The 14,210-nt window shown below is 40.5% G+C and overlaps 1 protein-coding gene across 1 annotated transcript in view; it reads left to right on the plus strand.

The window, feature by feature from the left end:
- The first annotated feature begins 5,957 nt into the window (after window positions 1-5,957).
- neto1l (neuropilin (NRP) and tolloid (TLL)-like 1, like) overlaps window positions 5,958-14,210 on the plus strand; it is a 100,265-nt gene continuing 92,012 nt past the window's right edge. Inside the window, exons 1-4 of the mRNA XM_084048374.1 lie at window positions 5,958-6,066; window positions 7,041-7,097; window positions 7,234-7,368; window positions 8,601-8,849. Coding sequence (XP_083904500.1) covers window positions 6,039-6,066; window positions 7,041-7,097; window positions 7,234-7,368; window positions 8,601-8,849 — 469 coding nt within the window. The 5' untranslated portion in view covers window positions 5,958-6,038. The remainder of the gene's footprint in view (window positions 6,067-7,040; window positions 7,098-7,233; window positions 7,369-8,600; window positions 8,850-14,210) is intronic.

Raw genomic sequence — 14,210 nt, forward strand, 5'->3', positions numbered from 1 at the left:
CCTAGTACAGCTGAGGCAATGCCGCACATCATCCTTGCTACGTCACTTTCTGCCACTTATACAGCCCTGGGTAGGCCACTCGGCCTGGTGGAGATAATACTAAACGCTCTGTGGGGCGTTGATAATGAAAACTCTTTAACATGCACCAGACATAAAATATATAATCAGGGTCTTTGTCACTGCAGTGCGCATTTGCATGAAACGTGTGTTTAAACCTAAGGCAGCTAACATCATTATTGGTTGGCTTAGCAGGAACTCTGCACAACACATCCTGCTTTGTCAGGGGGCTGTTAGAACCCATGTGCAATTAAAAGAGAGGATGTTCTGCCAAAGTGAAATGTAGCTTTAAAGGGCAAAGCTTTATGAAACCGTTAGAGCATTAAGTCCCCTCCCCCCTTTCACTCTGAGGTCACAGTTATCCTCAGTTCATTGTGATTTCACCTGACTATGTATGAAATCAAAACTGTTCAATTGCGACAATGATGTTGCAATCGCTCCGATATATGTCTATATGATGTCATAATTGTTCCATTAGATATACCTTAACTACCACTTCTTTGTAGCACTGTATGTCACAAGTCCACTGTGACATAATAGGTTATACCTGCAGTTATATCAACTGCAGGTGCCCTGCAGTAGCCTGCTGTATGACTGTTAGTCTACTAATAAGGACTGATTATTTCAATTCAATTCAAAGGGGCTTTATTGGCATGAGGAAACATACGTTTACATTGCCAAAGAATACATTAAACAAAACAAACATAAATCAAGACTAGTAAATGTATGTACAAAAATAATTCAAATATAATTAAATGAATAAATTAAAGGGAATAAAGAGATTTTCAAATGTATTTAGCGGTAGTTGCTCTGTGCGCATTTGATTAATAGACCTTAGGGGTGGTTGTGTTTCAGTGGATATCCTTCTTCTGTCACAACAGCACACACATCTTGCTGCTGTGTTTGCACACTGTTGTACATCTGTCATCTGTCATGTTTTTAAACACTCTTTCATGATTCTTTTAGATTGGTTATAGTAACTGTTTTGCTTCAATATTAAACATGGAATTTATCCAACCACAGACCTACATAGCACGTTTGCTGAATAACAGAATTTCTCATTACGAATCCAGTTTTATCTTATCTTAAATAAGTGTATAGTATGCATATTTTAACAAATAACCTCAACAAAAATGAAGCCACAGGTGCATTGACACCTGATGGAATTATTTTCCCAATGGCTCCAGGTGCAGGATGTGGATAACCACAGTCTATCACCATGACACAGACAGCTAATGTAGCATAAAGAACAGCTCCAATATTTGCCTGTGGTCAGATTGACCTATTGTTGTAAAAGCAGGTCCTTTTTAATGAAGTACAATGTGCCTTGAATGACAAATAAATGGTGCTGGTTTTTAGGCCGACAAACTGCTCAGTGCATCGGTAATAAGGTTAATTTGAGTCCCAGTGTGCAGGCATTAGGCTAAGTGTTTATCCGCTGCAGTGTGGTTCCTTGTTTGTTTGGCAGGGAAAAAAACATGATGGATACTGTGAAAGCCCAATTTATTCATCAGGGCTGGGACCAAATAGGCAATCTAGCGTTAGCCATTCTTTTATCATATTATCATGTGTTACATGATAATATGCAGCTTGTGGCAGCTTTGGTTTGGATTTTTGAATAAGCTCAGTTGGCCAGGGGAATCAAGTTGATAACGTAGGTAATGCATGGAATCAATTGCTGCTACTCGCTGTGAAATAGACTTTAAAAGACAACAGTCAAACGTGAGATTAAATCAATAAACAACTGCACACGTAGCAGTACCATTTGTCAGGTATTGATTTCTTTACCTATCTATTTGTATGTATACTATTTAATGTATAATGTATGTTCCTGCCTGTACGGCCCATTTCCCCCAAACTGATTACAATTACAAATTTAGGTGCGGTTGACACAGCACCACAGCTATCTCCGGTAATGATAAACTTCCTTAATTAAAAATGGCAGACTCTGAGAGAGCATGTGGAATGAATTATTTCTCTGAGATACTCCCACCGCCTCTGCACTATTTATTCCAATAGACAGTTTATACATACTGGAGTGCTAAGCTGGAGGCTGCTGTTCAATTCACCAGGGCTACTGTTGCATACAGCCAGTCCAGATAAGCCTCATTTGAATAATTCCCATATAGCTCCCGCTTTATCTCTGAGTTTACCAATCAGAAATGTGTGGTGTTTTACTTACAATGTTGTTAGACATCATGGCAACCAATAACAAGCTTTGGGCATTGCTTTTTTATTTAGACAATATTGACATCCCCTCAAGACTCTGTGAGATCTGTAGAAGGCTTTGCCAGTGTGCAGAAACTGACATTTGAGTTATTTTCAGTGTTTGTGTCGATTTAGTTTAGGGAAAGAACACTGTGCTGCACAGGAGGTTGCCGGCTTTTGGGGATTTGATTGCACGGCAACAAGGCAACTGTGCCAATGCCAGAATTATTGTGTGTTGTAAGGTCTCAAAAAACTCTGGCTACTACTGGCTAATTTAGCTCATCTGTAGGGCTGTCACGATTACAAATTTAAGTTGCCGATTAATTGTCACTCAAATAATTGCGATTAATGATTTAATTGTGTGTTTGGCCTTGAACATTGGAACATTATGAATACAAATAATTTCTGTTTGCCTTATATGCTTCGTAATAAAAAATTGCACAGGGCAGATATTGCAAATCACAAAAATAAATTGACATTTAATAATTTCATGTAATGTAATAGCAGAAATAGCTGAACTAAAAGCTTACAACGCGTCACAAAGTGACGCGTTGTAAGCTTGTAGATCTGATAGTTCAGCTTTTTTTTATATTTAAAAATGTGTGAACATTTTTCATCATGGAAACGATTATGACGATTATGCAAAAATAATTGGGATTATCTCAAATAATTGCGATTAGACAATTATGTAATAATTGTGACAGGCCTACTCAACTGCAGTTTGGATCTATTAAGTTGCTCTAGATATTAGAGATTAGCAGTATGCCAGTAACAGGTAGCTTGAATTGACCACTTACTGTACGCCCTGTAATACTTCCCTGTATTTTTATTTTGTATTGTGAACATTTTTATTTATAATGATATGCCCAAAATAGGGACCCCAGGTTAACGTGGTTAAAGTTATGAGATGTCTCCCTATTTCTGACATTAGTTTTTCCTCTTCTGAAAAGACTGCATTGCTTGCAAAGCAACCAAACACCGGTATCTAAGGATGGAGCAACAGGCCAACTTGGAACAGTGTGTCATTAAAAGGAGAGCATTATGCCTGCAGATTGATACATCTATTGGTGTGTTGGAGATGGTGCGTGTATGAGATTAACCTAGACTGATTGCACAAAAAAAAAGCACTTAAAAGTACTGTAAAGGCCTTCATGACATTACAGTACAGGAGGAGTGTCTATGTACAGTATATTTCATGCTAAACCGTCTAGTGAATGTTAACCAGTAACATTAGCATGCACACAGCGGGACTGAGTCCAACGTGGGGATATGGCCTCTGCAGTATGAATATATGAAGATGGATATTGTCTGCTGGTTGCCAAGCCTATTTTCAGTGCCTGAGTGGCTGGCTTGTCCCTGGGCTCCCAGTGATCAGCTTTGTCATCGGGTGTGACAACTGATTCAACAATCAGTGGATGAGCAGGGATACACCCTGACACTGTCTGTCACATAGTACACACCACAGAGAAATAATAGGTCTTTCTCACTCTTGAGAGAAAAAAATAAATAAATAATAGCTGCTTCTCTGCTTTTTTTTTTTGTTACTGCCCCACTGTATTCTCCAGAAAATGGAAAGGCTCATTTGAATTGAGGTTTTGCCATTTAGACTAACCTTGAGGTGGACAGGATGGAATGTCTGATCTACACAGTATACTGTAGCTACACACTGCAAGTATTCATTTAATTCTGAGAGTGAAACATTGACCTGCAAGGGCAGTGTAGGGGAGGCTCCTACTACACTATAGGTATACAGTCTAGTCTACACAGTAATACTTCTACACTATCTCAGTCTTTGGAAAATATAAAATTCTGGTACTGGTCTGTATATTTTTATGGAGAAGTGCAGGCTATGGTTCAGACGCGCGCGCACACGCACACGCACGCTCATAGAGAGAGACACACACATGCACACGCACACCTGCGGTAAGGGCACATTTCTTTGCGTTGATATTGAGTCAGCGTAATTATATCAAGACTGTTTAAAGTTTGAGTAATGCCTTAACCTGCAGGCTTCAGAGAAATCGAGGTTTATTTAGTATCAGGCAGGTATATATGCTTCAATAAAATTCCAAACGAAAATAGGTCTTTATGATCGTTGCAACGTATTCTCACTCTCAGATGTCCTATTTTCTCTCCCAGCCTTCAAGTTCTGGACTGGTCCACGTTGTCTGCCCGACTGGATCGAGGTGCTTGTGCTTCACTCTCGACTCCTTTGTTTGGACTTATATTGCTGATGCTCTTCTATCTTTTTGAAACGCATATCGGGGTTTATCCTCTTTCTTCCATTGCCTCTGCTATTGCTTTTTTTCTGCTTACCTCCACATTTTCGGTGCGCACCGACGGAAGAGTTGCTGAAACGCACACCTTATCTAGGCTATGGGCTACTCTACTTTTTCCGTTTTCACGGATACCAAGTCTGGTTATAGGGAGATTATTTTGAATATTCCCCCCCCCCCCCCCTTTCTAAGTGTGTTTAGGATTTGTGGCGCACTGGGTTGCTGACTGTGTAGCCGCCAACTCATGTTGAAGAATACAAGACTGCTCGCCCCAAAACACGCTCACCCCGGGTCTAATCCGGCGACCTCAGAACGGTCGCCACCATGCAGACAATTCCTGAACGTACCCTCAGTAAAACTATGCGTAAACCTGACCTTATTCCTAAACTTAACCTCAGTAAAAGAAACTATACCTGAATATAACCTTATTCCTAATCTTAACCTCAGCAAAACTATGCCTAAACCTAGCCTTATTCCTAAACGTAACCTCAGCAAAACTATGCCTAAGCCCTTATTCCTGAACGTAACCTCAGTAAAATGCCTAAAACCTAACCTTATTCCTCATCTTAACCTAAGTAAAACTATGCCTAAACCTAACCTTATTCCTAAACGTAACCTCAGTAAAAACGAATACAGGAACCGCATGGGGGGCGAGCGGTCCGCAAAAAAAGAAAATGGGGGCGAGTGTGTTTTGGGGCGAGTCTTCCGGTTACCACACTGGCCGCTGACTGTGTCGCCGCCAACTCGTGTTGAATGAAAGAGCAGCGGGTTGGAGGAGGCGGGCGATCATACATTAACTCCTGCTAGCTGCAGAGAGTCAGGGACTCTTCAGTTGACAGAAGAGGAGACGGAGGACTCGGAGGAAGGATGCTCTGGAAGCTGAGAACATGCAGTAAAGGAACAATATGAGACCAGAACGAACCCCGTCACTTAATATTTTGTCTTTCCTCTGACTCGGTTTTTTTATTTTTTTATTTTTTTTAGACTTCGCAAAATAGTCCAAGTTAACGCGTCAGAAAATGTATGTTGTGTGTTTTTTAATGCTTTTGAAGGACCCCCCGAATTCCTGATAAAGGGACTGAGGAATAAAGCGAGGCTGCCTTTTAACCCCAAATCTTTAAAAAAGAAGATTGCAAAGGTGGAGCGATTTATAGGAAAGGGCTGATGACGGGACTATTGATCCTTTCTGTGCATCAGAAGCACCAAAGGGTCTTGGAAACGTTCGGATGGAAATCGGGCGAGTGTTTAGACCTGTTTTTGGTTTTATATGAAACTGGTGATTAGTTGTTGCGACATCTGTCAGGAATTCCACATTTCCCTTTCAGCAGTTTATTGAGAGGAGTGAATTTGCCTTGTCATTTCCCCCGAAATATTTAATGGTAGCGGTTGGTTCCCCGTCTATTTTAGAATCTCCAATCTCAACCTTTTTCTTCTTGAAGTATTCCTTGATCTAAATGGAATTAGTTGAGTCTGAAGCCCTCTGTGAAAGGAACAGACATGGTACATGGGAACAGCTTCCTTCACGGTAAGTCCATCTGTATTAATCAATTGAAGCTTAATTGGCCAGGTATTTGATTGATTGATTGATTGATTGATTGATTGATTGATTGATTGAATACTTTATGAACAGTTTGCAAAAAAAGCACAGAAAGTACAGTTCTATACAAAAGGATGCTAAAAGGATTAAACCAAAGAAAGCACTATGACTTCCATTGGGGTCCTGTGTATTCAATTCATAGAAACATTTAATGACAAACAATACAATACCATGCAAAAACATCATATAAACGAGTAGTAATCAAAAAGAAGAATATGTACAGTAAACAGTTGGGGGGGGGGGGGGCATGTATGGTGATAAGCTTGGACTTAGCAACTGTTAGCTTACATAGAATTAACAAGAGTGTTCATCAATAAGTATTCTCCTCAGAAATATGTTGGAATTATTTATGCTCGACTTTACTCTGTCAGACTTACCTACTTCACCTGCAATCTTACAATCACTCAATTAGATAACAATGCATTGAAGAAGTTACAGTAGGCCTCCACTCTGCTGTATAAAGGAGTAGACTGTCAGAGACAGTGATAGCCTAAGTTTATATTGTCAACCTCTTCCATTTCCAAGAAATAGTGAATTGCATTGTGTGCCATTACATTGCAAGAGCTCTACTCTTTTGGCTTGTTATGGGGCCATACGTCTATGATAAAACTGCGGTAGTAAGCCTACAGGAGCTGAAATGTGTCCTGGTGCTGACTCAAGCCCTTTCTCAGGTGAAATCAAGCCCGGTTCCTTCTAAAGCCGGAAAAGAAGCAAAGGAAGAAAACTGTGCACATCAGAGTATTCTACCAAAATGTGCAGTATTGATGTTTTGTGCTTGTGTGTGTGTGTGTGTGTGTGTGTGTGTGTGTGTGTGTGTGTGTGTGTGTGTGTGTGTGTGCGTGTGCGTGTGCGTGTGCGTGTGCGTGTGCGTGTGCGTGTGTATGTGCGTGTTTTTCTTGCAGTTGTTGCAAGTCTTCTCATACTTGGGTTGTCTGGGGCAACAAAGAAGGATACAGCAGGTACTACTCCTTCCCCATCACCATCACCACCACACATCTGTTCATGTCTTATTCCCTGGTTGTCAGATGATGGTTGATGATTCATTCACCACATTGATTTCATGATTGTCGACTTATTTCATTCATTATTTTCCAGTGAAAAACAATTCCGGAGTCAAGCCTGCAGGCCAATGTGGAACCTGGGTGAAAGAACCAGAAGGTGGACTCTTTACCTCTCCCAATTACCCCAACAAATACCCTCCAGAGACAGAATGTGTCTACATCCTTGAAGGTAAAGATTTTAACACGTGACCAGCTTATCCTTGTATTGATGCTTTGACTGTGCTGTGTAAAGCAGGGGTCTAAGAGTCGAAGAGGTTTGGTGTAGAGGGGGGAAAAGAGCAGATCAAGTACAGTGCTGAAGGTCAAATTTACTAAGTATTTATGGTTTTAAGTGGTTAAATGTCTGAAAATACACATTAACATGAATCCAACATTAATGTACACAACACTGATGACAGTGCTGTCATGACATTTCAAATGGCTATGAAATCTATGAAAAAGTTGAATCTGCAACATAACATTTTATACAATATGGAGTAGTAGGGGGTCCCTGCTTCATCTCTCTCTCAGCTAAGCGGTTCTTGGCCTGAAAAACATTTGAGGACGCGTAATATGTTTATTGACACACCCCTGATTGTTTTTTGCTTCAATCTTGATTGATGTACTTATCACAGACCACACACCCTTGCCATACCTGCCAGGTACAATGCACTATTTTCCTGTACTCAAGTGATTGTGATGGAGCCCCTTCCCTATATTTGACATGATTTCACATCCTTACCATTGCTGCCTGAGGTAGAGTTCTTGTACTCGAAATGCGTTGAGTAGTCTGTACGATTTTAAGCCAATTGTTTGTTTGTTTGCCTTAACAACAAGTTGTTAAAAAATATGCTGTTTGAAGGCATTCAAACTATTCCTTTGCATTGTACAGTGGTCTCCCTCAATTGTTTTTGCATTGGATTTTTGCCTCCTTGGGAACCATAGGACTCTCCACTTTTTGTGTAACACATGTGCTGTGTAAAAAAAAAAAAGAGAGAAAGAAAATTTGTTTTGTCTGATATTCTTCTGCAGCTGAAACACCCTTCAGGTTATTATGGGCAGGAAATCAGAATCAAGTGGGAGATTGTGCTGTAATAGCTTGAAATTAGACAGCGAGGGTCCATTTTAGTCTGTTAATTATTTGTGCCAGGAAATTATATTTGATTAATCAGTGGAGAAGATCAGGTTAACCTGTAATTAGCCAAACTAATACATGGCATATCAACTGTATGGAGACACTTATCACTGTTCTAGAAATGTTGGGCAGTCAGAGTCTGAAATTGGCTAAGAGATAAGGATGAAGGCCTTCATTGAATGGGTGTGCGACCGATAATGAGATTGGGTGAGCGCTGATCAATGAATATGAGTGCGTGCTTAATATTTGACTCAATTGTTTTCCATCTCTTACTTTGTGTCTTGCAGCCCCACCAAGGCAGTGTATTGATCTCCACTTTGAAGAGAACTATTCTATAGAGTCCTCATGGGAATGTAAATTTGACAACATCGAGGTACGGGATGGCCCCTTTGGCTTCTCCCGAATGCTTGGCCGATACTGTGGTCAGCACAGCCCACCTGACATCAGGAGCACCGGCCGATATCTTTGGATAAAATTTGTTACCGATGGTGAACTGGAGGCAGTGGGATTTTCAGCAAGTTACAACTTCACTGCAGGTAAATGTGGATTTCTTTCTTTTCTTTTTTTTTTATCATCGATATTCTCTTCCCACCTTACATATGGCTGCACCAAGAAGACCAAATTACATTATCATTCATGGAATTCAATGGGCAGGCCTCATTGATTATCTGTGCCCTAGTATACTATAGTATACTATAGTAGGGCATACAGCCCTAGTATGTTTAGGGCATACAGCCCTAGTGTGTTTGACCAAATATCTCGATATCGATATTGACTGGGTACTTGATATACTGTATGATACTATAGTATATATATGATACTAGTATCATATATATATATATATATATTGATATATATGTATATATATATTGATATATATTTTGATATACTGTATTGCACAGCCCTAATTGATACTGTATTTTATAATCAGAGTTCACCTGCTCAGGGCCTGGAGGAGGTGAGGGAACATGTTGGGCTAATCTGTATTGTCCAACACAATCTCAGTAATTATCAGTGCGTGCAAGACGTTGGCCCTTGTCATTTCCATAATAACCTTTTGGCTTGACATCTCATTACTGAGGCAACATCGAGGACTGACGACAAGGCATCAGGGCACGGCTGATGATTTAATATTCCTCCGCCTAACCTGTGGTTTGATAATTCTGTCAACTTTAGTCTAGTCTGAGGTTGAGGCTTGAAAGGCACAGTGCCAGGTTGAGGAGACATGAAAGGAATCCACTTTCAATCATTATGAACCCCTAGATGTGGTGTCCTTTAGATACCGTATGTAAACAAAATTAATTTAAACACGTGAACCCTAGCATCCCTATTCTGGGCATGTCATAACTAGGTGAACATTGGTCAAAAATAGCCAATCGACTATTTTCGATGAACAGATTTGGCATAGATTTTGGAAAAAAGGAGGGGTCCAAGTACAAACCCCTGGTCAACGAAGTATATAGGGTTTAGATGGTTAAAGGACCATTACACACCGGGGCGATTTCTTTCATGCGAATAATGCGTTTTAAAAAAAAAAAACTTATAAAGTCAATGCAAGCTTCCACATCAGTTTCGCGGAGCGGAAAAAGCGTCTTTTAATTATTCGGAACGAGCATATTCGCATATTCGCCGGTGTGTAACCACCTGTAGTGTGATCTGGCATGTTTATCCCATTGATTATGACTCATGGTACAATTAATAACGACCATTTTCCAAAGCATAGTCTACCGTAGTTTGTTTGGCATTTAAGAAAGGTTCTAGATTCCATTCATTTCAGTATGGTATGAAAATCAACTAGCCGAGACCTACAACTTACTTGAGATAGGTAATCCAACACACTAAATATTATTGCATGGTTATTTTTTTGTTATGTTATCGGCGCGTTTAACATGAATTGTTTGTTAAGTCTAGCTGATAATCCCTGGATAAATTATTGATTTACAAACTAAATTCAAACATACATGATTTACTGTGCAATGAGGTTTAGCCAACACTGACTCAATTATTTGTGTCATTTCAGAGAAGATTTTAACAGAAGTGAAATTGAATAATAAAGCCATTGATGGGGAAATGCTCTATCTATGTATGTATGGCGGAAGCTACACCTGAATAGACAATGACAATGGTCTGGTCCTTTAAGGTTAAATAGCATGTCATTGTTGATTTATGACCTTATCATAAACTATAAGGCCTCCCACCAGTATGCTTTTAATGGACTGGTGTCATCCTTTCTGGAATAGAGTGATTGCCATACTGACTAACGACAATGAAGCTGTTGAGGTGAAGAGTGCACAGAGTGATTTATATCTATAGTAAAGCCCATGCCTATGTTTTTATAGAGAAGAAAAACATTGTCAAGCTCTAAATTAATGAAAAGAGTTTGATATAAGGCGTGACATTTCAAACTAAATCAAAGCACTTTTCCTATGAAGTCAAGTGCTATTGAAATATTGTTCCTTTTTTCCCCTTATGGGAGTCTCATCGGAGATTTGCTGAGAGGGAAAAAAAACCTGCCTTCCATCTTGATAAGAAATATTGGCATATCATTTACATAATTAACTTAGATAAAACTCCTAATTTCGCTACAAGTTGCTCACATATGCAGTCGCACTGCTAAGCATGCTAACCAATTCACATAGCCGTATGATGAATGAAAGGTGCAGGAGAGAAACGACTAACAAAGGCGGCAGGAATGAATCAGTGATGCAAGCGACTTGAAGCGAGACACCAGCTCTTCTCTGTTTTTCCCACCCATCTTGGGATTAGAGAGATAAAACCTTTTATGAGAACTGCCGCCCCTTCAGGTTTCTGCAAATACCCCTTCAGAGCTTCACAGGGCCATAATGACTAGTGCATGTAGTAGTATAGGCAGCTAGTGAATGAGAAGGCAGTTACAGTACAGGCATCTCGCATAGGCCTGAGTCATCACATATTCAGAGACACTCCAAGGAGCCTCACGGAGCTGTAGCGCATTCATTTGATTTGTATCTGACAGCTGTGTTGTCGACGGGAGTGCGATGTACAAGCACCGGAGTTGAGTTAAAACCGAAGAATATATAGCACTGCAACGTGGTTACACCGTCGATGCTAAAAGATTCACGTATCTTATACAGTATGCCTTCTACTTGGACAAGGTTTGCATCGTAGAGCAGCTCTCACAGCAGTCTTTAAACCACTGTCCCACGTCTGGTTGTTTTTGCAAGGAGCTGTGTGGGGATAGGAGTAAAATGTTTTTTTCTTTTGACAAAATGGCAGCTGTAAAGATGGATGATGGATGGATGGATGGATGAGTGTATTTTGTCATTGAACACAACATTGAAGTGTAGGCTACAACATTTTCTTAATTACATCAATCCAATGCAAAAAAGAGCAATAGAATGCATAGATGTTGGTAGCAGCATAGGTACTAATATAAAGATACTCAATAATCAACTGGGATTCTGATAAGCAGCTGCAGTAGATTCCATCTGGTCAGCTGCATTCATGACTCACCTTAGTTTTGTGACTGATGGCCGAACCTGGCATTGGGGCCAGGAATTATACCCACATGTCTGCTACAGCCTCTCATCTCCCATGTGCCACAGCTCCCCAAACCATCAAGCCTACTGCTTTTTCCCCCTCCTCTAGACTACTGTACATGCTTCATAGTCTCTGTATTCTCAAACTAGGCTTAAGAATATGTGTATTATGAGCACACCATTAGCAAGAAAAGTTCTGTAAGGGGCCATGTCCTCAGGAAGCATTTCTTGAGCTGCCAGCGCTGTTCTGACATGCATTTCTATTGGTAAAGACGCGCTAGGAGCTGCTATCGCATTTCAGCGCTCTCTGTCCTAGGCGTGTGAGTGAGCGAATGTTCCCCCAGGGATGTTAGGGTAAACATCCAAGAAGAAAAGATAGGGGAAAACTGGAATACAAAAAAACATATTAAATCTGTAACATAATAAGATATATCAAAATATATGAGATGAATCTTTTGAGATGAGATCTTTTTTATAGATTTAATAAGAAAATCACATAACCTTATTTATTCACAGAGGAAGAGAAAATAGCAGTTAATCTGCGCTTTAATTTAATAACTATAGATTATTAACTGTAGATATTAACATTATCAATGAGGAACCGCCAGGGCTACCAAAATGGTAGTCACACTTACTCTGGCTCCAGACCAGAGGCGCCACTCACTGATAGTCAGGCTAAGTCGCACTGGGATTTCCCGAAAGTGAGGGGAGGGAGCTGTCTGAGTACACGGCAGGTGGTGGTGGCAGGTCTTGCCCTTGTTAGTAGCCTATGCGGCCATTCTGTGAAACAGTTTTCTGTTTTGGTTCCTTTGTACCTGGATATCACTCCCCAGATCCACAGCAAGTAAAGGCTGAGTATGTAATAATATAAAATATGCATCGCAATGCTGAGTATGTAATATTTTGAAATATGAAGTTCAATGTAATGTGTGTATGAGTGTAGTAAAGTGGGGTGTATGAGGGGGAATATTTTATGGATCAGTACATGCAGCAGTTAATGCATGTATGAATTTGCATGTCTGTGTGCCTGCGAGCATCGCGTGTGTACAGTGTGTCTGCGCTTGTGTTAAGAGGAAAGCCACAGTCTTTAGATACATTGCTCTCCAGGTCAGTGTAGGGCGCCATGACCTTCAGAACCCCTGGACTGGGAGATTAAGTGGTTTTCCAACACAGCAAGCTGTCGTTGGGGCAAATAAAAGCTGTAAGTCAGCCCCCCCCCCCCCCCCCCCTCTGCTTCGTTTCCCATTGCCCCTCACACTCTGATCATTGGCTGCTTGAAGAGCCAAGGCCAGCCAGTGAGGCAAGATGCTGGAGCTATTTGGAGTCAGTGTGATATGTTGATCTGAGGATTGCTGAATACTGTTGTTTGGATGAAATACTGTGACAAAGCGAATAAAGAACTTATGTGCCCTCCCTTAACTTTCAACTGCCTCTGGAGATGCCGCAATAGAAATCTGTGTGGTCGGGGGTTGAGTTTATTGATGGCATATACTGTATAAGGCCTATGTGTGAGTAAGGAGAGTTTGTATACAGCCTAAATCTTGCTGAAGAGTAATGTTCTAAATTTGCGCTTTATGGTCAGGGTTCGATTTGTAAAACAAAAAAACGGGAGGGAAATCTTCTTACCCAATTAAGCCCTATATGCTTTGTTGTATAATAAGTATTACATTTCGATATCATCAAATATAAATATCAAACAAGGAAATCCAGTCTGACCAGGAGCAGGGATAAAACAAAAAGAATGACTAGAGGCATGGATTTCCCCCACATGCCCCCAAGGACATTGAACCCTATTTAGTAATCAGATCCTGCTTAGAAGTATTGTACACTACTCAAGTACCGTATATTTAACATTTAACCGCTCGTACTATCAATGTGGGATGAAATGAATCAGCCCTCCAAAAATGACTCCTACAATATGAACATTTTGCCTTTAATAACCTGTTAAACTGTACCATACCCCATAGTAAAATGAACTATGTCAAGTAGTGGTTGAATATCTCAGCAATCTAATGGAAACTGCTATGCAGTGTCAGCATTCACCCTGCATCCCATCATGCCATGCAGGCGTACATCCATTACCAGCAGTGGTACGGCTTTCCATACTGGCCGATGACTAATGCAACCATAATCTAGATGAGACTTTGATCGATCTAAGTTACTGACTGTATAGACCCCACCAAGGTCTAACTGGAGTGATTTTCAATTGAAATGAGTCTAATGGCATCTGAGATTATAGCTGGGCTTGGATATATGGCCCTATCATCCAGGACGAAAGTTCCATGAGATTGAACGCAGATGGGTTCAAACTGCAAAATTGAAAATTGAACCGAAGGGATCAACCCTCTGTCAGACCCACCACCGGGGCTGCAATGCATT

This window comes from Gymnoscopelus microlampas (assembly GCF_963454915.1).
Source record: "Gymnoscopelus microlampas genome assembly, chromosome: 22".
NCBI lineage: Eukaryota > Metazoa > Chordata > Actinopteri > Myctophiformes > Myctophidae > Gymnoscopelus > Gymnoscopelus microlampas.